This window comes from Hemiscyllium ocellatum, chromosome 47, assembly GCF_020745735.1.
Source record: "Hemiscyllium ocellatum isolate sHemOce1 chromosome 47, sHemOce1.pat.X.cur, whole genome shotgun sequence".
NCBI lineage: Eukaryota > Metazoa > Chordata > Chondrichthyes > Orectolobiformes > Hemiscylliidae > Hemiscyllium > Hemiscyllium ocellatum.
This window is the reverse complement of record NC_083447.1, coordinates 7,035,390-7,058,845: the sequence shown is the minus strand read 5'-3', so window position 1 is coordinate 7,058,845 and position 23,456 is coordinate 7,035,390. Positions and strand designations below refer to the sequence as shown.

Genomic DNA, 23,456 nt, shown 5'->3' with positions numbered 1-23,456 from the left:
CCATTGGCAAAGGGGCAGAAGCGATCTTGATTGAAGATCTTCAAGATTAGATGAAAAGTGTAGCACAATGTCTCATACACCATTTGCAAACCTCTTCATTGATGCCCGTTATTTATTGCATTTAGATTTTATAAAAAACAAGCGAGACAAAGAGTAAGCCTGCCAACGATTAGGAAGGTCCCTCAGGCAACAATGATCAGTTTTCCAAGGCTTAGGAAGAGCAGAAGTGGAACCGTCCCTTATACTCAAGGTGAAGACAAGCCCAAGTTTTACTTTGGCGGCACTGAGAAGAACCAAGCAAAGTTGGAGCTCACCAACTGGAAGGGCGGAGCATACAAGAATGTGCCAAGCTATCAGATGCTCAGTGTCGTTTCTCCTGATGAGTTGGCTAATGGCTTTTCAGTTGGCCAAATGAACTTAGAGAAGAGGGAACCAGGGGCCTACCCCATAAGCTGCATTGACAGCAGAAGGAGGCTACAGAAAGGAGAGGCATTGGACAAGAATAAAAAATGCATGTTGAGTTCCACACAAGGTGAGTGTCAAAAGGACCCAGACATGGTTTGACGTTTGTTTTAATATGGGTTCATCTTTCAGATACCCTTGGCTAAACCTCAAAGTGTTTCTTTAGACTATATTTATTAGCAATACTTACACAATTATCACGTAGCAGACTTCCTTGGTCTAACCTTCCCTGGTTCCAATATTTCAACAGAGGACTACTAAAGTCAGTTATATCACAGCATTTGCATATATTATTAAACCATATCGCTATGAAGTTAATTATGGTTAGTAAATTTGCAAACAACACCAAAATTGGTGGTGTAGTGGACAGCAAAGCAGATTGCCTCAGAATACAATAGAACCATGATCAGATGGGCCAAGAAGTGGCAAATGGAGTTTAATCTAGATAAATGTGAGGTACTACAGGTTGGTCGGACAAAACACTCAATGGTAAGGTCCTGGGGAATATTGCTGAACAAAGGAACCTTGGAGTGCAGGTTCATAGTTCCTCAAAAGTGGAGTCCCAGGTAGACAGGGTAGTGAAGAAGGTGCTTGGTATGCTTGCTTTTATTGATCAATGCATTGAGTATAGGAGTTGGCTATACAGGACATTGGTTAGGCCACTTTTTGCAATACTGCGTTCAATTCTGGTCTCCTTGTTATAGGAAGGATGTTGTTAAACTTGGAAAGGGTTCAGAAAAGATGTACAAGGATGTTGCCAGGGTTGGAGAGTTTGAGCTTGTCAGGAAAGGCTGAATGGGCTGGGCTAATTTCTCTGGTATGTTGAAGACTGAAATGTGACCTTGTAGAGGTTTATAAAATCATGAGAGGCATGAATAGGGTGAATAGTCAAAGTCTTTACCCCAGGGTGGGAAGTCCCAAAACTAGAGGGCATAGGTTTAAGGTGACAGTGGAAAGATTTAAAAGGGACCTTAGGGGCAACATTTTCATGCAGAAGGTTGTGCATGTCTGGAATGGACTGCCAGAGGAAGTGGTGGAGTCTGGTACAACATTTAAAATGAAATTGGATGGATATATGAATAGGAAGGGGCCTATGGGATATGGGCCAAATGTTGGCATCATAGCAGCTGTGGGCAGTACAGTGGCTCAGTGGTTAGCACTGTTGCCTCAGAGTGCCAGGGACCCGGGTTCGATTCCAGCCTCAGGCCACTGACTATGTTGAATTTGCATATTCTCCCTGTGTCTATGCAGGTTTCCTCCCACAGTCCAAAGAGGTATAGGTTAGGTGGATTTGCCATGCTAAATTGCTCCTAGTGTTCAGGGATATGTAGATTAGGTGCATTAGTCAGGGGATACTCTGCTCCTGCTGCAGACGATGGGGGTCGATGTCACGGAGGATCTCAAGGAGGTGAAGGGCCAGCAAGCCTCGCTCTTTGCCTCGGAGGCCTCCAAGATAATCTTCCGGTCCAGGGTCCGCTCGGTGGAGCAGGACGAGACGTACTCACGTTTCTTCTTTCAGAAGGTGCACAAAGAGAGCTCTGTGCTCAGCAGCCTGAAGGAAGAAGATGGCTCAATAACACCATCTCAGACTTATATCATGAAAATCAGTAAATCCTTCTATGCCAGTCTGAATGACGCGAAGCCGACAGCGTGGCCTCCCAGTCGTTCCTGTCCTCTATCAGGAGGTCTTAGACGACAGAACACGCGAGAGGCTGGACCAGCCGCTGACTCTGGACGAGCTGACCAAGGCCCTCGAGTCCTTCGAAAAGAATAAAACTCCCGGAAGCGACGACTTACTGGTCGAGCTCTATTCCGCTCTGTGGGACTTGATTGTCCAGGACCTGCTGGAGGTGTATGTCAGTATGCTTCGGGCAGATACCATGAGTGAATCCATGAGGAAAGGCATCATCACCCTCATCTACAAGCAGAAGGGGGAGAGGGAGAGGGAGGAACTCAAAAATTGGAGACCAATTTCACTGTTGAATGCAGATTACAAAATTCTGTCAAAGGTAATCGCCAACCGGATCAGGTCTGCTCTGGGGTCGGTGATTCACCCTGACTAAACCTGTGCTGTGCCGGGCAGGAAGATCGCTGAGAGTCTCGCACTCCTCAGGATACGATCGCCTACATGCAGGACAGAGGGTTGGACACCTGCCTGATCAGCCTGGACCAGGAGAAAGCCTTTGACAGGATATCACACAGGTATATGAGAGATGTTCTCTCCAAAATGGGCTTTGGGGAGGGAATCTGCAATTGGATCAGACTGCACTACACCAACATTGTCAGTGCAGTCTCAATCAATGGGTGGGAATCAGATAGCTTCCCAGTCAGATCTGGAGTCAGGCAGGGCTGCCCTCTCTCTCCTGCCTTGTTTGTGTGCTGCATAGAGCCATTTGCCGAGTCCATCAGGAAGGATGCGAGCCTGAGAGGGGTGACTATTCCTGGCAGCGGGGGCCTGCAGGTTAAGGCCTCCCTGTACATGGATGACGTTGCCGTTTTCTGCTAGGATCCGCTGTCCATGCGCAGACCCATGTGCATATGTGACCAGTTCGAACGGGCCTCGGGGGCCAAGGTAAACCGAGGCAAGAGCGAGGCCATGCTCTTCGGGAACTGGTCCGACCAATCCTCGATCCCCTTCACCGTCAGGACCGACCACCTGAAGGTGCTGGGTATTTGGTTCAGGGGGGGCTGGGCCGTGCGCCAAGTCTTGGGAGGAGCGGATCAGCAAAGTGAGGCAGAATCTGGGCAGATGGAAACTACGGTTGCTCTCCATCGCGGGAAAAAAAACCTGGTCATCAGGTGTGAGGCACTGTCATTGCTATTATACGTGGCACAGGTCTGGCCTATTACCAGAATCTGTGCCGCTGCAGTTTATATGGAGGTCAAAGATGGACTGGGTCCGAAGGGACTCGCTGTACAAAGATCTGGGCAACGGAGGAAAAAATACACCCAATGCCACCCTCAACCTGATGGCCACCTTTGTGTGTGCCTGCATCAAGCTGTGCGTGGATCCCCGGTACGCAAACACCAAGTGTATCTACGTACTGAGGTTCTACCTCTCCCCGGTGTTGCAAAGATGGGCCTGGCCTCGCTGCTGCGGAACGCTCCGAGTAGTTGGACTGTTCTGTATCACCTGTCCTTCGTGGAGAGGTTTATGAAGAAAAACACCTTTGACCATAAGTCCATCAGGAAGTGGTCAGCACGTGGTGTCCTTGAGACCCTTCGGGAAAAGGAGAGGGCAGATCCTATCGCACGCTTCCCTGAGCAGACTGTCAAAGCCATTTGGCAGAATGCCTCATCGCCAGAACTTTCCAACAAGCACCAAGACATGGCTTGGCTGGTGGTGGGAAGGGCTCTGCCTGTGAGATCCTTTATGCACGGCCGGACTCTCAGCCGCACTGCACACTGCCCTCGAAGCGGCTGCGGGGGGGACGAGACTGTCACACACCTCCTTCTGGAATGTGCCTATGCAGAGGAAGTCTGGAGAGGAATGCAGTGGTGTTTGTCGAGGTTCGTCCTGAGCAGCGCCGTGACGCGGGACTGCGTGCTCTATGGCCTGCTCCCCGGGACGCACACCGTGACAAACATCAACTGTGCCTGGAGGATCATCAACTCGGTGAAGGACGCTCTCTGGGCAGTCTGAAACCTGTTGATCTTCCAGCTGAAGGAGTTGACCCCGACTGAGTGTTGCAGACTGGCACATTCCAAGGTCCAGGACTACGTGTTGAGGGACGTGCTGAAGGTTGGGGCAGCTGCCGCCAAGGCGCGGTGGGGAAAGACCACCGTGTAACATCTGCCTGCCTAAGAAGAACAGGGGGCCCACGTAGTCATTTGGGCTCTGCTGGCACCTCAGCTCAAAATATAATCATACCAACCTGTAAATAGGAATGACTAGTCTGTTTTGGTATGCAAAGAAATTGAATGTTTACTTATGTACGGTATATCCAGTTGTATAGATCAAAGTATTTATGAATAAAGTACATTTTTGAAATAAAAAAAAGTAGACGTGTACTGCCTGCCTGTGAGATTGTTTATGCACGCCTGGACTCTCAGCCACACTGCATGCTGCCCTCGAAGCGGCTGCAGGGGGGATGAGACTGTCACACACTTCCTTCTAGAATGTGCCTACGCAGAAGAAGTCTGGAGAGGAATGCAGTGATGTTTGTCGAGGTTTGTCCCGAGCAGCGCCGTGAACCAGGACTCTGTGCTCTATGGCCTGTTCCCCGGGACGCAAACCCGTCAACTGTGCCTGGAGGATCATCAACTTGGTGAAGGATGCTCTCTGGGCAGTCCGAAACCTGTTGATCTTCCAGCTGAAGGAGTTGACCCTGACTGAGTGCTGCAGACTGGCACATTCCAAGGTCCAGGACTACATGTTGAGGGATGCGCTGAAGCTTGGGGAAACTGCCACCAAGGCGTGGTGGGGAAAGACCACCATATAACGTCTGCCTGCCTAAAGAATGACAGGGGGCCTATACAGTCATTTGGGCTCTGCTGACGCCTCAGCTAAAAAATGTAATTGTACAGACCTGTAAATAGGAACGATTAATCTGATTCGGTATGCAAAGAAATGGAATGTTTACATATGCTTGGTATGACCACTTGTATAGATCATCAAAGTATTTTGTGAATAAAGTATATTTTTGAAATAAAAAAAAGATACTCTTCAGAGTGTCGGTGCTGACTTGTTGGACTAAATGGCCTGTTCCCACACTGCTGGGATTCTATGAAAAAACAGGACTAGATTTATTTAGTCTAGTTGGCATGGATGAGTTGGACCAAAGGGTCTGTTTCCATGCTTTACATCTCTAGGAATTTAAAAAGACTGGGGGAAACATGTTTGCAAGGAGGATTGTTATGTAGGAAATACAAACAGGTGTAGGTTGTTTGGCCACCAAGCATGCCCTAATCATGAGCTAGATCATGGTTGATTTCCCATCTGAATGCTATTTTCCTCTCTCCTTACAAGTATGGTTGCCAAATTTATTGACACAAAGATAGATAGGTAAGTACATTGTGAAAAAGATAACAGAGGGATGTAGATAGATTACGTTTGTAGGCAAAGATCTGGCAAATGGAACATAATGTGGGAAAACATTCAATTGTCCATTTTGACAGGAATAATAGAAAATCATATTGCATGTATGGTCAGAGATTGCAGGGCTCTGTGATGCAGGGAGATCTGAGTGTCCTAGTGAATGAAGTACAAAAGATGAGTATGTAGATGCAGCAAGTAATTACGAAAACTAATAGAATATTATCATCTATCACAAGGGAAAATGAATTCAAAAGTAGGAAGGTTATGACTTGGTTCTACCGGGCTCCAGTGAGACCATGTCTGGAGTAGTGTGTATAATATTGGTCACATCATTTAAGGAAGAATGTAAATATATTGGAAGCAGTTCAGAGCAAGTTTACTAGTGTAATACCTGGAATTAAAGGGTTGTGTTATGGGTAAAAGATGGACACATAAGACTTGTATCCACTGGAGTCTCGAAAAGCAAGTGACTTGATTAAAAAATCTAAGATCTTGAGAGGTCTATACAGGATAGATGTGGGGAGGAGGTTTCCTTTTTGGGGGGAATGTAGAACTAAGGCAACTTTAAAAAAAAGGCATGCATTGCCCATTCAAAACAGCAAAGAGATTTTGGAATTCTTTTCCTGAATATGTGGTAGAAGGAGAATTCTTGCTTCTTTTAAAGGCAGAGTTGGTAGACTGTTGATAAGTAAGAGGGTGAAAGGTTATCAGGGATAGATTGGAACACAGATTTGAAATCACAATCAGATTTCATGATCTTATTAAAACATGGAGCAGGTTCGAGCATCTGAATGGCCCATTTCTGCTCTGTGTTCATATGCTGCTGCAAGATCTCCGTTTCCTGCATAGTTCTGATGTCTAGAAATTCATCAATATTTGTCTTGATTATATTCAAATGCCTGAGCTTCTACAGCCTTTTAATTCCAAAGATTCTCTATTCTCTGGGTGAAGAAATTCTTCCTAATCTCAGTCCTAAGTGGCCTATCCCTTACTGAGAATATGCCCCTTGTTTTAAACCCATCATCCATCCTAGCTAGAGAAAACATCCTCTCTGCATTGACCCCGTAATGGCTGTGGCAAGGTGGCTCCGTGGTTAGCACTGCTGCTTTACAGTGCCAGGGATCAGGGTTTGATTCACCCTTGGGTGACTGTCTGTGTGGAGTTTGCATGTTCTCTCATGTCTATGTGGGTTTCCTCCAGGTGCTCCAGTTTCCTCCTACAGTTCAAAGCTGTGCAGGTTAAGTGGATTGGCTGTGCCCATACTGTCCAGGGATATGCAGGCATTAGACCTAGGAAATGCAGGGTAACAGGAATAGCGGGGATGTGTTCAGAGGGTCAATGTGGCCTTAATGGGCTGAATAGCCTGCTTCCATACTGAAGGGATCCAATTAAAAAGTCATCTTTCATTTTTCCAAAATGTAGAGGATACAGGCCCAGCTGAGAACTAACCTGCACTGTCTACAAAGAAGGTGGAGACAGATTTGATCAAGTTATCAAAAGGAGATTAATTTAATACATTAAAGGAAAGTACTGCAAACTATTCATTTTAATATATGCCCGATTGCTATTCATTTCCCTTGTCTTTGTTGAAGCTTTGAAGAGAGATGTGGATGAAATTCAAAGGCTGCTAAAGTTCCCCATGTTGGAAGGCTTGTCTGCCTGGAAGGTACCAGAATCAGCAGAGAATGAGTATGTATCTGAATTGTTACAATCTTCCCAAATCTTCCCTTCAACAAATGACAAGAGAGAAATTGTAACTGATGGAAAAGAGAAAATGTGGGAACTTGCCTCCTTTGTTCTTTCATGGGATGCATTTATTACTGGCAAGGCCAACATTTTTGCCCATCCCTATAAGCCTATGAACTGAGTTGTTTGCTAGGCTATTTCAGAGGGCAGTTCAGAGTCAACTACATCTCTGTGGGTCTGAAGTCATATGTAGGCCAGCGTGTCGGTGCTGACTTGTTAGACTAAATGGCCTGTTCCCACACTCCTGGGATTCTATGAAAAAACAGGACTAGATTTATTTAGTCTCGTACATAAACTTCCACCATGCCATCATCTTCCCTCTGGAGTAGGATCTTTTTTTTGAAAAGAAGGATCAATGTTATTGGAGCGAAAACTGAACCTGCTGGAAAACGTCAGCAGGTCTGGAAGCATCTGTGGACAAAAATCAAGTTAACATTTCAGGTCCAGTGACCCTTCTTCAGAAATGATAGAAGCTCGGAAAAAAATGGGCTTTTGTGCAGAAAATGGATTGGGGAGGAAGTAAGGAGTAAACCACTAATATCCACTACAAACCCACCAACTCCCACACTTATTTTGACTGTATATCCTCACACTCCGTTTCCAGTAAAGACTCTACTATTCTCTGTTGCATCCATTCTAAAGATGCCAGCTTCAACAAGGAGGCCTCTAAACGTCCACCTTCTTCCTCAACTGAGGATTCCCCTGCACCATAGTCGACAAGACCCTCAGCTGGGTCTGATCCGTCTCTCACACTTCAGCCCTTACCCCTCTCTTCCATCCCACAACAGCAATAGGGGCCCCCTTGTCTTCACCTACCATCCCACCAGCATCCATAGCCAAGGGATCATAAGCTGCCATTTCCACCACATCCAATGGGATGCCACCATCAGACCATTATTTCCCTCCCTTGTCAGCTTTATACAAGGGCCATTCCCACTGGGAAATCCTGGCCGACTCTTCCCAACATCCCTCCACAGCTGCATAACACCTTCCCCTGCTATGAAAAGTGTAATACCTACCTGCTTACTTCCTGTCTCCTCAAGTATTTAAGGGCACAAACAACATTTTCCAGGTGAAACAGCACTTCACCTGCTCCTCACTCAATCAAGTCTACTAGGTTTACTGCTCACAATGGGGTCTCCTCTACAATGGGGAAACAAAGTATCAACTATGTGATCGTTTTGCAGAACACCTAGGTTTTGTCCACAAAAAAGACTCTGAGCTTCCAGTTGCCTGCCAATTCAACACACTACTGTGTTCCCTGGCCAACATCTCTGACTCAGGCTTGCTATAGTGCTCCAGCAAAGATCAGTGCAAGCTGGAAAAACAACACCTCATTTTCAGCTTGGGAGCTCTACACCCTTCTGGACTCAATATTGAGTTCAACAACTTTAGGGCATGATGCACTTTCTCCCATAGCCTTACTCCAACCTGCACATATCAGGCCTTATTATCACATAGTCCACTATTACACATAATCCATTGTTAACGACAAACAGTCTGCATTAGCATTCATTTTTGTATTCATTCCCTAGGCTAACCACTATCCATTCCTTTGTCTGTCCAACTGACCTTCTCTATCTTTGGGCTCTATCTCCACCTATCGTTTACTCCTTACCCCCTTTCCCCACCATATCTTCACTATAAATACAAACTCTTTCCTAGTTATCAGTTCTAAAGGATCACTGGATCTGAATCATTAACTCTGGTTCTCTCCACAGATGCTGTTGGATCTGCTGACATTTTCCAGCAATTTCTGGTTTTGTTCCTGATTTCCAGCATCCAGTTATTTTGTTTTTTTTAAAAATCATTTTATTAGATGTGACTCTTCTTGCAGTAACTGGACTGACTGGATTTACAGAGAACCAGCATGGACCCAGTGAGCCAAACAGCCTCTAATTGCACCAATTGCCATTTTGTCTAAAAGACAAATTCCAAAACTGCATCAAAACTTGAATGAAAGGCAAGCTCCTCTTTTGCTAGACTGGCATGTGTTTGTTAGAAAACATTTGAGTCCTCACCTTTAAGAAACAGGGCCGACAGATCGAAGAAGAGAATTCCAGAGCTTGGGACAAAGAAGAAATTGACAACTGACTTGGAAAATGGCCTAATCTTTATGAGGGGATGGTGGTAGATTGTTTACTGGATTAATGATTCAGAGGTGTAGGCTAATATTCTGGTTTGGGTGGAGTTTAAAATTCCACAATGGAAGCTGTGGAATTTAAATTGCATGTTGAAAAATGTAGAATTGAAAGCTGGTTTCAGCTATAGTGACCATGAAATTATCTTTGCATTGTTGTAACAAACTCATCCGGTTCACTAAACCCTGCAGAGAAGGAAGTCTGACATCTTTATCCAGTCTGGCCAAAAGAGGAGTCCAGACACACAGCAATATTCTTCCTTCCAGAATGACTCTGGGAAGCCGTTTGGTTCAAGGACATTTAGGGTTGCACCAACAACTGTTGATCTTCACACCCGTACAAGAATTGTGAAGTAGGAAATAGCTTCCATTTGTGGGCAAGACCAGAACCAGGCGCTGTGAATACAAGATGTTCAAAATAAATTCAGTAAGAGACACTGTTTACCCAGAGATTAATAAGAATATGAAAGTTGCTACCAAAAATAGTGTCTGAGAGCCATACCAAGTGACATAAGCTATTAGGTCTTAGTCTTCCAAACTTTCTTATCAGTAGGTGACCTAGTTTCTGGAATTCTGGCTAAGCCAATTTTTGCCAGCTTTCATTGTTGGCCTCTAGTTCTTCTTCCTCTAATCCTTCTGCCAATGATTCAGCTTCCAACACTTCTGCAAAGATAATAAGACCAAGGAATCCAAAGTTAAAAATCACACAACGCCAGGTTATAGTCTGACGGGTTTAATTGGAAGCACTAGCTTTCGGAGCGGTGCTCCTTCATCAGGTGGTTGTGGAGGACACAACAACCCGATGAAGGAGTGGTGCCCTGAAAACTAGTGATTCCAATTAAACCTGTTGGACTATAAGCTGGTGTTGTGTGATTTTTAACTTTGTACACCCCGGTCCAACACCGGCATCTCCAAATCAAGGAATCCATATGTCTTATTTGATATTATTTAAGAGTTCGCTCCTTTTCAAGCCTCATTCAGTATTTATTCATCAGTTCTTTTCCCCTTCTGGCTCAACTTATACATACAAGGGAGAGAGGAACCTAAGGATGTATTATTGCTTGATTATACTCACCATAGAGGGAGTACAAAGAATTTACAAACTGAAGTGCTCCAAATTATTTCAACTTTGATGAACACCTAGTGCATGTATGAGCCATACCATGCAGGAGCTTCCTAGCTTTGACCGTGAATTACTTTGCTGTTTTCTGCCTGAGCAGCAGACAAGGCAACAGACTCAACACAACATATTCTTCCAAGTGACACAGTGGTTAGCACTGCTGCCTCACAGCACAAGGACCTGGGTTCAATTCCAATTGGGCAACTGTCTGTATGGAATTTGCATGTTCTCACTGTGTTTATGCAGGTTAGGTGGATTGGCATATCAAATTGTCCATACTGTCCAAGAATGTGTAGGTTAGTAGGATTAGCCGTGGGAAATGCAGGGTTATAGAGTAGGCAGGGGCTCATTTAGGGCAGGATGCTCTTTGGACAGTCAGTGTTAACTGAATAGGTAAAATGACCTGCTTCCATGCTGTAGGGATTCTAAATAAAACCTCCAGCTGTTCACAGCATCCCAGTCATTTAGCAAATCCCTCAAAAAAAATTTTATTCACACCAAAAGAATATTTGCTTTTATTTTTTCCTACTTGGAAATGTCTTTGGGAATAAGCTTGTTGGGAGAAATCCCATTGAACATGTTTATCTGCATTATGAAGTGAGTTTTTCGCTGACAATCAAAGTTGGAAGCTGTGATAGCATGTAAATAGCATTAAATTAAGCAGCCAAGCCAACACCAGTATATTTCAGATGGGGTATTATTTAATTCAGAAACCTCTTAAAGTGTTATATTTCACTGTATATATGATTTAAAATTTTAACTTAGATTGCGCTATCGTTTGTGTTAGGCTAACTACTATTTTTGTTTCAATTTTTACTGATATTTTTGGTGGTTCACTCCTAACCATGTTTTTCCCATAGGGCCCATTAATTCTATTGTGTGATTTTCTACAACACAGACTCACACAGAATACCACAGTTTCACCACAGTCTGGATGAAGAAACCACCGCATTATAGAACTACCTGTGCAGGGCTTTGATGAGATTACACCGGAGGTATTGGGTGTCGCTTTGATCTCCTTGTCTGGCTATGGAGGTTGACCAGAATGATTCCTGAAATGACAGGACTGATGTATGAAGGGAGGCTGGATTTGTTAGGACCAAGTTCACCAATGTTGAGAAAAATGAGTGGTGATCTCATAGAAATCTTCATAAATCTAACAGGACTAGACAGGGTAAAAGCAGGAAGGATATTCCAAATGTCTTTACAGTCCAGAACCAGAGGATCACAGTCCAACAGTAGGCCATTTAAGAGTTAGATGAGGAGAAATTTCTTCATCCAGACTGTGGTGAACCTGCGTTATTCTCTGCCACAAAAAGCAGTTGAGGTCAAAATATTGAATGTTGTCAAAGAGATAGATGTACTTTTCAGAGCTAAATGGATTAAAAGGTATAGGACGTAAATGGGATCAGAGTATTGAACTGGATGATCAACCATGATAATATTGAACACCTGGACAGGTCTGAAGAGCCAAATGGCTTACTCTTGTTCCTATTTTCTTTGTTGAGGAGAACTTGCAGGTAGTGATGCTCCTGTTGCATATGCTGCACTTGTCTTTCCAAGTATGTGTTTGGCCAGGTTGTTGAAGCAGTCTTGTTAACCTACAGCAGTGCATCTTGTAAATGGTATACACTGTGCGATTTATGTCAATGGTAAAGTGAATGTTTAAGGTGGTGGGTGAGTGCCAGTCAAGTGGATTACTTTGTTTTCAAGCTTCTTGATTTTTTTTGGAGCTGAACTCATCCACCAATTGCAGAGTATTCTATCAGACTCTTGACTCATCCATTGTAGATGGTGATAAGGACTTGGGAAGTTAGCAAGTGAGTTGTGGCCAAATTCTCAGTCTCTGACTTGTTTTGTAGCCGTGGAATTTATGTGGCCAGTTCTGTTCATTTTACAGCCAACCGATACCCCGAAAATGTAGATAGCTGCAAAATTCAGTGACAGCAATATCATTAATAGAGCCTTTTGTGCTTTCTGATACTCTTCTGTTTTGCTGTTTCTAGGCAACCAATCCGGCTATTAGTAAACCCATGTCGATGGGCACCAAGTTGTCCACACATAAATAGCATTTCGCTAAGATACGACCACTGAACAATCTCATCTAAGAACCTTGTATCCTTTCTCCATTTTACCTACTTTCTGATACCAACAGAATAGTATGAAAATACTATATATCATAATAAAAGATAACTGTAATTATCACAACTCACTTTAAATATTATATGTCACAACGCGTTCTTATGGTTTCTGTTTCTTCATTGTGGTGGAGTCAGGTTCCGAAACTGGCTTGCCAGTGGGATACAACAATGAGTCAAAATGTGTGGCACTGGAAAAACACAGCGGGTCAGGCAGCATCCGATGAGTAGGAGAGTCAATATTTTGGGAATAAGCCTTTCATGAGGATGCAACACGGACCAATATATGGCGCCCAGACCCCAGTAGCAGCAGCTGGGTCCACACTTCCTGCCCCTGACATAGAAATGATAACTTTACCATTAGCCTACTGCTTCAGTCCCAGTGGGCGCCTTAACCCCACCAATGGAGAAGAAAGAAGTCCAATTTCGCTAACCTTCCAGGATTGCACTGGGACCTCCAGGAATTAAAAGATCGATCCCCTCTTTCCCTTCCTCCACTCTTATTCTTCCCTTCACGTCCTCACCATTCGGGCTTTCCCTACCCGGATTCTCCCCTTTCTTTCTTTCACGCCGCTTCCCTAGCAACGAGCAGCCGGGATAAAGGCAAGAAAGACAGCACCCGGCCAGGTCACCGAGACTCCTCCGGAGAGCGGGGACAAGCGCGACGGGCCGAACGGCCTCCTTTGCAACGATTCTGTCCCCTTTACCTTAGTTTTGCTTTGTTCTTGCTCAGGAAAGGGGAACGAAAGGCTAGATTGAGTGTGTGTCGGAGGGGGGAGTTGACATTTAAACACTGGAGGGGGAGGGTTTGCAAACGCCCGCTGTGTTTACCTGACTCTCCAAGATGGCGGCCGCCGGTGGAGAGGCGGACGATAATTGGGGTAAATCTAGTCGGCAGATTCGGACTGGAATCCCCTTTCCCGCCGGAAGCAAACCAGCGGCAGACCTCTTCATTACTTTGATTTAAAAAACAAGCGGATTAAAAGCCGTCATTCGGAAGCGGGGCGGAATCTGGAAGACGATTAACGTTTTCTCTCGTCCCCTTACGTTTGCGCGGGCGGTGGCGAATGTGCGGACGGGAGGCGAGGTGCGCGATTGGTTTTCTCCTCACCCCCCCCCTCCCCTAAAGACAACAATCGATTCGATTAGTCAGAGAAGCGGCGGAGACAACGTCGGGATCGTGGGGGGTGGTTTTGAGGATAAGAAAAGCCGGGGGTATGGAGTCAGTCAGTGGAAAGCAGCAGCAGCCGCCCGGGAGACGCTAACTCGAAGTCTTCTTTCCCCTGCCCCCTCCCTCTAATATTTGGGGAGGGGGGATTCGAGTGGTCTTTAAATAGGCCCCAAGTGCGACCAGGACCTCAGTTAGTGAAAGGTGCCCCGGGGCTGGGGGAGGGACGTGGGGGTGCAGAGAGAATCGTCAGGGTGGATGGAAGGAGGCACTTCCTGAGACACGTCGGGTGCTGGGAGAAAGGAGTAAAGACGAGCTTTAATCACCACCACCACCACCCCCCTTTCCAGACACTGGGGGGTGGGGGTGGGGAGGAAGACCTGTCTCTAAGCCCTCCCCTCAAGCCCCAGGAAGGGCTGTAGGTGAGGGAGAGCCCAAACTCGCCAGTCGGAGAACAATACTGTCTTTGCGAGTGAGCTGCTGCCCCCAGCTTTTAACCACAGTCAGGGTCATAATACCGACCCGCCAAAGCTGCACGAGAATAATACTGACCTAGGAGAGAATTACTGCCTTAATCTGTGTAATAATTCTCTAGAGCTGCAAGGAAGCTTTAACTGCAGTTACAATAATGGTACTGACCTAGGAAAACAGCAAAAAAAAACCCTGTCGTGAGAATTATTGCTATAGTTCGGGGACCATTACTCTTGAGCAGGCTAATTTCCAACTCTATACTTTAATCATTGAGATAATATTGCAGGAAAGAATTGCTGCAACAATTGGGGTCATAATTCTGTGGAACAGGCTGATTTCCAGCTCCAGTGAAACAACTGAGAGCAAATAATCCTGACCTCTGACAGGACAGTTGCCATATTAGGGGTAGTAATACACTGGAACAGGTTGATCACCAGTTCCAGAAAGGCTTAACAATTATCAGCCTTATAATTTTGATCTAATAGAGCAGGGAGAGTACCATACTGACCTGATTTACTGGTATATTGAGGATCGTAATAATCTGGAAGAGATGGAGGTTAGTAATACCCCTCACAGGGAAGACCAAACCCACCAGCTAGAGAATAATATAAGAGGAGACTGTTGTCTCAATCAAAGTGGTAATACTCCAGGTCTGGCTGATTCCCTGCTTCAGGGAGGTTTTAACCACAATAAGTGTAATAGTATTGACCTATTAGAGCAGCAAGTGAATAATACTGACCTTCAAGATAATTATTGCGATAATAAGACTAATAACTCCCTGCCGCAGGCTGATTCCCAGCTTCGGGGGGGCTTTGACCATAGTCAAAATAATAATACTGATCCAGAAGAGCAGCATGAGAATAATACCGAACTTGGAGGGGGCTACTTTCACAGTCAGTGTGGTAACGCCCTGGGAGATGATAATCAGAGAAGGAGAGAGGTTAGTACCCCTGCATGGGGTGACCAAGCTCATCAACTGGAAAATAAAACTGAACCGGGAGTGGACAACTGCTACAGTCGGGCTGATAGACTGGAAATCCACCAAGTGATTAATATTAATCAAAGCGTAGACTGCAGCTGTGGTCAGGATTCTAATATTCTAGGGGACATGGATGTTGATGATACTTCCGTCAGGAGGCAGCGCTGTCATCAGGAAAATAGTGCTAATCTGGGCGAGGTTAGCTGCAGCAATCAAGGTAATGATGTCCGAGAACAGGATACTTATGACCCAGGAAGCGGAGATCATCAATGCCAGAGCAAAATCGAGATAAATGGTAATCAGACTGAGATAATGGTTAACAGTGGGTCGAAAGTCTCCTCAACTGAGGAAGAGATTGTCTGTGCTGATGACGGGAAAGGTGTGAGAGGAGCTACTGGTGACTGCCTGTTAGAAAATGAGATGAAGAGGGATCCCAAGGAAGAGAGGAGGCAAGAGGGAGCACTTGTCTTGGAGGCTGAGAAGGGAAGCTGTTCAGAGATCGGAAGAAACAGACTAGGGTCAGAGGATGGGTTGTGTGAAGCAGGAAACAGTGAATCCACACAGAAACTCGATGGAGAATCAAAGGGGCGATTATACCAGGAACGAGTGAGCAATGATATCAGAGGCAAAGATCTGTCGTCAGGGAAGTCTGCACGAAGGGGTAAAGAAGAGGGGATAGACCAGGTATTCTGCATTCATGAGGTCAATTGTGTGGTGAAGGAAAACATGGTGGAGGAAAACTGCTTTGAGACAGGAGCAGTGGAAGAAAAGGAGAGGGGACAGAACATGTCTGCTGTACAAACGACAGATAAATTCACACAGTGTGTATCAACAGAGACTAGACTGCAGGAAGTGAAAATTGAAGCACTGCAGAAATGGGAGCCAAATACCAGCAGCAGTGAAAACAGCAAAGAAATGGACAGCGAAAGGAGCTGCCGAAATCTGGAACTGACTGCCATACAGGAGGCGACTACAAACTTGATACAACTGGCCAGCAAGGAGCGGGATATAAACCAGGAGAAGGTAAACTGCACATTGATTTTGGAAGCAGAGAACTGTGCAGACCAGCAGTTGGAGGAGTGTAGGGAAACTGAATCAGACAGTGAGGTGCCATTACCCCTGGCAGCAGGCACTGCCAGGTTACAGATGAACACTTCAGCATGTGACACTTACACTAAATATTCTGCTTCGCCCCAGATCCGTTTGGATTTAATCTCCCCAGTGGGGGACATCTCCCATCCTCTTTCATTGACCTCCTCCTCACGGGATCAGGCTGGAGATGCCACTTTGCTCTTGCCCTCAGTGGACAGCCGGGCAAAACAAAGCGTGAAGCGGGTAACCTTTCCCTCTGATGAGGCCATCGTTTCTGGAGCTGTGGAGCCAAAAGACCCCTGGAGACATGGTAAAGCCTAGAGATATGTTCTTTTATTCTTATGTTTGTTTATCTCTTGATTCTCTTTTTACATGTCTCGTGAGCTAAATAGACAAAAGTGTCAGAATGGGTTTACGTAAATTGTACTGTACTGAATTGCATGCTCTAAGATGGAGTGGCAGCAGGGTCTGCTTTAATTTCCTTCAAGGCCTGAGGTCTCTGAGAGGGAGCCTGAAATCAGCCTGAATTCACACTCCAACGACCGCTATCCATGCTAGAAAGTATGTAGATGTTATAGGCCAGAAGCAGACAGTGTTTGTGTTTAATTTTCCCCATGAGCAGTTGGTCCCAATCCCTCATGCCTACAGCAACCAAATAAAGGCAGGATTGAAGTGATGCTTGCCATGGTTGAGCAGTGTTTTCACTTTCTGTTGAGGATTGAAAGTGAACACTTGGCTGAAATGCCAGGAGCTGGCTTGAGCATACATTTGCATTCATTAGTGTCTGTGGGATGTTGAGGAAGGGTGTGGTGTTGGCTGCCCTGACCAATGTCTAAATTTTCAATTATCATTTAATTCCTGTCTGCATCTGTTGGATAGCAATTTACCTAAGATTTTGCTGACATGTCAAATTACTGGTTGACCCCATCTTCTCTTCCTTACTTCAAGAGTGGTGTGCATGGCAGAGTCATTGATGTTTTAATTGGTCCTAACTAGTTTTAATGTTAACTTTGTTTGTTTTGTTGGGCTGAGTCAAGTCACCTTGATGTCAGTGCTCACTGTTTAAACAGTGAGGAACTGGTCTGTGTGTGTGAGTGAGTGTGTGAGAGAGGGAGAGAGAGAGAGAGAAAGAAAGTGGACTCGACAGAATGTCATGAAACAGAAACCTGATTCCATTCACTCCCACCATCCCTGATCCCACTTGCTGTTAGGGCAGGATGTCTAAAGGTTTAGGAAATTCGACATTTCGGGCCAGAGCCCTTCATCAGGGCTCTGGCCCGAAACGTCGAATTTCCTGTTCCTTGGATGCTGCCTGACCTGCTGTGCTTTAACCAGCAACACATTTTCAGCTCTGATCTCCAGCATCTACAGACCTCACTTTTTACTTTTTGTCTAAAGGTTTAGGCTGCATTTCTGGGGTTCCTAGTTGGAGATGCAGTGTGGTGTTTTGGAAACTTTGAGATAGATCCTATGAATGAATTTTGAGGAACTAGGTGGTAATATTTATTGCCTAGCGTTTATTGCCCCATTCCTAGTTGCTTTTGAGAAGCTTCCCTCTTGCAGTCCTTGTGGTATAGTGAATCTACAAACCTGTTGGGAAATTTCAGGATTTTCACCTAGCAACATAGTGAAGGAATTGTAATGTAATTTCAGTCTTTGCATGCTTTCCCATGCATCTCTTACCCCTGTTCTTCGAGGTGGAAATATCCAACCTGCATTTCCAGGTTTAGAATTTCTACTTTCTTGAAAACTGCAAGGTTCTGATAGGGTTGATGTTGGGTGGCTGAGGGGTGCTTGCTGTTGATGTATGGGGCCAGTCTGTGTTACTGTAATTAATACTGTGGATGTGGAGCATCACATTTGAACACACATCCATCCTTGGAAATTCCAAAGTTAAATATTACAGCACGGATTACTGGATTAAAAACAGAAAATGCGAACAATAAATTAGTGTCTGAAAAGGGAAGTAATGCTTTTGGTCTGAACTTAAACTTGACTTTTCACAACCTAGTGTGTAATGTGGCCCTGAGTTGAGCTTTTGACACTTATCCTCTATTGCTAGGATGCAGATTCCATCTCAATAGCTCTGCGGTCTCCACAGGACCTCAGCTCATCTCCTGTCGTTACCCTCCTCCATGCCTTTGGTCGACTGTTCCATTATGCTTATCGACTTCCATTTTCCATACTTAGAAAACTAGAGGTTAGCTAAATCCTTGTTGCCCCTATCAAGTTCCTTCACCTATCAGCTTGTGCTCATTGATCTGCATTGGCCTCTGGTTAAGTAATGCCCTCCATTTTTTTATTCAAGCTTTTCTATGGCCTGAACTCCCCGCTCTTTCTCTGAAGCCTCCCCAGCCACCATCCTATGCAATAGTTATAGAGATGTACAGCACTGAATCAGACCCTTTGGTCCAAATCATCCATGCTGACGAGATATCCTAACCAAATCTAGTCCCATATCCCTCTAAACCTTCCTATTCATAAACTCACTCTGCTGCCTTTTAAATGTTGTAATTGTACTAGGCTTCATCCCTTCCTCTGGCAGTTCATTCCATTCACACACCACCCTCTGCATGCAAAGGTTGCACCTTAGGTCCCTTTTATATCTTTCCCCTGTCAAACTCAACCTATGCCGTCTAGTTCTGGACAACCCCCCCCAAACCCAGGGAAAAGATCTTGTCCATTTACCTATCTGTGCCCCTCATGATTTTATAAACCTCTGTGAGGTCATCTCTCAGATCTCTGTGATTCTCTGACTCTGGCCACTTGAGCATCCAGATTTTAATTAATCCCCATTGGCGACCGTGCCTTCAGCTGCGATGGGCCCAGGAGATATACAATTCCCTCCCTAAACTTTTCTACCACTCTGGCTTCCTTTTAAGTTTCTCTTTTGCTCACCTGCCATAATATCTCCTGAAATGATTCACGTCACGCTGTTCAGTAACATACTTGTAAAATGCTTTGGAACGCTTACGTTAAAAGAAAAGGAAAAGCTTGGATTTATATGCAGCTTTTAAGATCTCTGAATGTCCCAAAGTTCTTTTTATCGAGCAAAATACTTTTGGAGTGCAGTCATGATGTAAGGTAGGAACTTAGCTAATTTATATACAGCAAACTCTGACATGTAGTAATGCCAAGTTTGTTTGTTTTTTGTGATGTTCAAAGGGTAAATTTAACGTCACGACACCAAGGAGAACTCTCCTGCTCATCTCCAAAATAATGTGTAGGATCTTTGGCATCCACGCAAGCATCAGATGAGGACCCAGTTTAATTTCTGAGTGGCAACGCCTCCAGCAGTGCTGAACTCCCTCAGCACTGCACTGGAGTGTCAGTCTTGATTTTTGTGTTGAAATCCTGGTGTGGGACTTGGACTCAGAGGTGGGAATGCTGCTAACTAAGTCACATTGACATCTGTTTAAAGGTGCATACCCAATTTTGTCCCAGGAACTCGATTATTTCTATGAGAGCCAACAACCTTCTGACTCCCCGTTGCACGTTTGAGTATAGACAGGGAGTGTTGACATGCTGTTAGAGGGCATTTTCATAATCTAGTCCAATTGTGATACACATACAGAGGAACCTCAATTATCCAGCATTCGATTAACCGAATTTCAGATTATCTGAACAAGATCACACGGTCCCGATGCTTGGCTAACTATGTTATCTGACATTCGATTAACCAAACAAAATTCTCCCTGCCCATGTCATTTAGATAATTGAGGTTCCTCTGTATAAACATAGAATTTGGGATTAGGAGATGCCAAATAGCTCTTTGTGCCTGTTCTGTCATTTTAACTGAATATGGTCTCAATTCTACTGTCTGCATATCAAATAAGACCAGATTCTTCAGTACTCCAGATGTGGTCTCACCAATGTCCTATGCAACTGAAGCAAAATATTCCTACTTTTATATTCCATTCCTTTTGCAATCGATTCCATTTGTTGAAAATGAACAAATGGAACATTTGTCCTCACTAGATCTTTACTATCTGTAATGCACTATTTCCTGCAGGACCACTGTGTTGTGAAGAGGTGTGTCAATTATTTTTCATGAGATGTGAGTATCACTTTATTATCCATCCCTAATTGTCCTTGAACTAAGTGGCTTGCTAGGCCAGTTCAGAGGGTAAATTAAGAATCAACCACATTGCTATATGTCTGGAGTAACATGTATGTCAGACCTGGTAGGATGGCAGATGTTTTTCCTCCGTAATAATTTATGAAACAGATTTTTTTTATTAGAATAGTTGATAGTTGGTGAAACTTCTTTTATAGAGTTGTAGAGGCATACAACATGGAAACAGACCCTTTGGTCCAACTCGTCCATGCCGACCAGATATCCCAACCCAATCTAGTCCCACCTGCCAGCACCCAACCCGTATCCCTTGTGTCGTTTCCATCCTCGTGATCAAATACAGTTTGAAGGTCTAAGCCTTCCCCAATTGAGTTTTTCCACCATTGGCTGCCCTAATGTGATTTGTTATCCTCTAATATTCACTCAGCAGGAAAAGAGAAGGAATACAAGCCAGTGATTGGGAGCAGGAAACCAAGCATGTTGACTTTCTTCCCCTTTTTGTCAATTTGGTCACTGAGTCCGGCCTACTCTGGACCCCTGCGTCATCTAATGTGAGGCAACTGGTGTAGGGTAGATCTCAAATCTGAGACATTATGGAGCTTCACTTTTGACTGTCTCCTCATTTTCGGGAACCCTATTGTTGTCTGCTGACTTCCTGGAAAGAAATGTGCTTGTGGCTCTTGTGGTTCAGTGGTGGTATCCACCAGAAAGTCCTGGATTAAAAACCCGCCTGTTCCAGAGGCATATAAAAACATTCCTGAACAGGTTGATTAGAAAATGTACAAAAGAAAGCTCCTAACAGATTAAGTTTTGCTTGAGCGTAGGTTTACAGGAAAGGAGGCTGGCCAGCAGACCGTGAAATCTACAAAATAACAAAGGCATAGATATAGAGTTTCAGCAGCAAATGAGCTAAAACAAGGTGGTACTTAAATGCTGATGAACTTTGTTCTTTGTGGTGTCACCTTAAGGCAGATTTCACATTCCTACGTCAAATAGTTAACTGTACTACATCGATACAAAAATATTCTTAACCATTTTGCCTATCCTCAGTGCTAAACATGTTCTCAATTTACAGACAATTACAGGTATAATGCTCACTAGCATTACCCAGCATTAGTTCGCAACAAATGAGTTTCATGTTACAGTTGTCTGCTGCACAGGTGAAATTGTGCAGTCAGATATCAGCTGTAGGCAAAGACTTGCTCTAGTTTGAGAGGTGCATTAGTAAATTTGTTATCTTAGCACAGGGCAGAATATCTGGTGCATCAGGAGAGACAAAGGATTGAATTTATAAGTAGGTGCATAACCAGCCTTCAGTTAGTTCTACCATTTCTTATTAAGAAATAAGGCATATTGACAAATTCCTACTTCTAGATAGGCTTGGATGTTTTTTCCCGGAGCATAGGCTGTTGGGGTTGATTAGATTAGATTAGATTAGATTAGATTAGATTAGATTACTTACAGTGTGGAAACAGGCCCTTCGGCCCAACAAGTCCACACCAACCCACCCATACCCCTACATTTACCTCTTACCTAACACTACAGGCAATTTAGCATGGCCAATTCACCTGACCCGCACGTCTTTGGACTGTGGGAGGAAACCGGAGCACCCGGAGGAAACCCACGCAGGCACAGGGAGAACGTGCTAGCCCCTATGCCACCGTGCTGCCCACAATCTTAAAGAGATTTATAAAATTATGAGCACAGATACAGTGAATAGCAAATGTCTTTTCCTGAGGGTAGGGGAATTCAAAACTAGAGGGCATAACGTTAAGGTGAGAGGAGGAAGATTTAGAAGGGTCCTGAGGGCAACTTTTTCACGCAGAGGGTGGTTCCTATGTAGAATGAACTGCCTGAGGAAGTGGTAGATGAGGTATAATTACGATATTTAAAAGATATTTGGACAGGTACACAAAAAGGAACGGTTTATAGGGGTTGGGCTAAGCTAGGGCAAATAGACTCATTTACTTTGCAAAACCAGGTTGGCATGGACTGTTTCCATGCTGTGTGACTCATGACTTGCAGGAGTACTGTTTCTCTGGCAATGATTACTCTCCTGCAATTGGACATTTTTAGCATGCGGGTCTAGCAGATGAGAGGTTATTTTGAGTGTGCAGGATGCCACAGCCAAGGTTAATCTGACCTTAGATTTATTTGTAATTGTCTGTCCATGTTTTATAGTGCATGGTATTTCTCAAGTGGAGATGTTGAGAATCGCTTGCCCTCCAACCTACAGTAGGGACAAGGGATCGAGCGTGATATCTTTCTGCACATTGCCATTATTCATTCACACAATGTTGATGTCATTGGCATTACCAACATTTATTGCCCATTCCTAATTACTTTTAAGAAGGTAGTGATGAGCTGTTATAGTCATCCAGCAAGGAAACAGACCCTTCAGTCCAACCCCGTCCATACTGACCAAACTTCCCAAGCTAAACTAGTTTCACTTGCCTGTGTTTGGCCCATGTCCCCCTAAATCTTTCCTATACATGTATCAAATGTCTTTTAAATGTTCTAAATGTACTTGCATCTACCACTTCCTCAAGTGATTCATTCCATGGTTGCACCACCCTGTAAGGGTAGTTACACCACCCTTAGTGGGCAGCACAGTGGCACAGTGGTTAGCACTGCTACCTCACAGCGCCAGAGACCCGGGTTCAATTCCTGCCTCAGGCAACTGACTGTGGAGTTTGCACGTTCTGCCCGTATCTACGTGGATTTCCTCTGGGTGCTCCGGTTTCCTTCCACAGTCACAAAGATGTGCGGGTCAGGTGAATTGGCCAGGCTAAATTGCCCGTAGTGTTAGGTAAGGGATAAATGTAGGGGTATGAGTGGGTTGCGCTTCGACGAGTCGGTATGGACTTGTTGGGCCGAAGGGCCTGTTTCCACACTGTAAGTAATCTAATCTAATCTAAAAATAAGTATGTGAAAAAGTTGCCCCTCAGGTCTCTGTCAAACCTTCTTTAACTGCTGTAATCCAGGTGCATCTATAGTGCTGTTAGAAAGGGAGTCCCATGATTTTGA

At 44.6% G+C, this 23,456-nt stretch overlaps 1 protein-coding gene and 1 long non-coding RNA gene across 2 annotated transcripts in view; one reads left to right on the top strand and one right to left on the bottom strand.

The window, feature by feature from the left end:
- Positions 1–11,189: 11,189 nt before the first annotated feature.
- Positions 11,190–13,476, bottom strand: LOC132836763 (uncharacterized). The gene is made up of 2 exons (XR_009647395.1): positions 12,720–13,476; positions 11,190–12,434 (listed from the first exon to the last, which is right to left on the bottom strand). It is a non-coding gene; the product is annotated as an uncharacterized LOC132836763 (long non-coding RNA).
- A 252-nt stretch (positions 13,477–13,728) lies between these two features.
- LOC132836796 (protein phosphatase 1 regulatory subunit 37-like) overlaps positions 13,729–23,456 on the top strand; it is a 52,291-nt gene continuing 42,563 nt past the window's right edge. Inside the window, exon 1 of the mRNA XM_060856266.1 lies at positions 13,729–16,664. Within this exon, the coding sequence (XP_060712249.1) occupies positions 14,834–16,664 (1,831 nt within the window). The 5' untranslated portion in view covers positions 13,729–14,833. The remainder of the gene's footprint in view (positions 16,665–23,456) is intronic.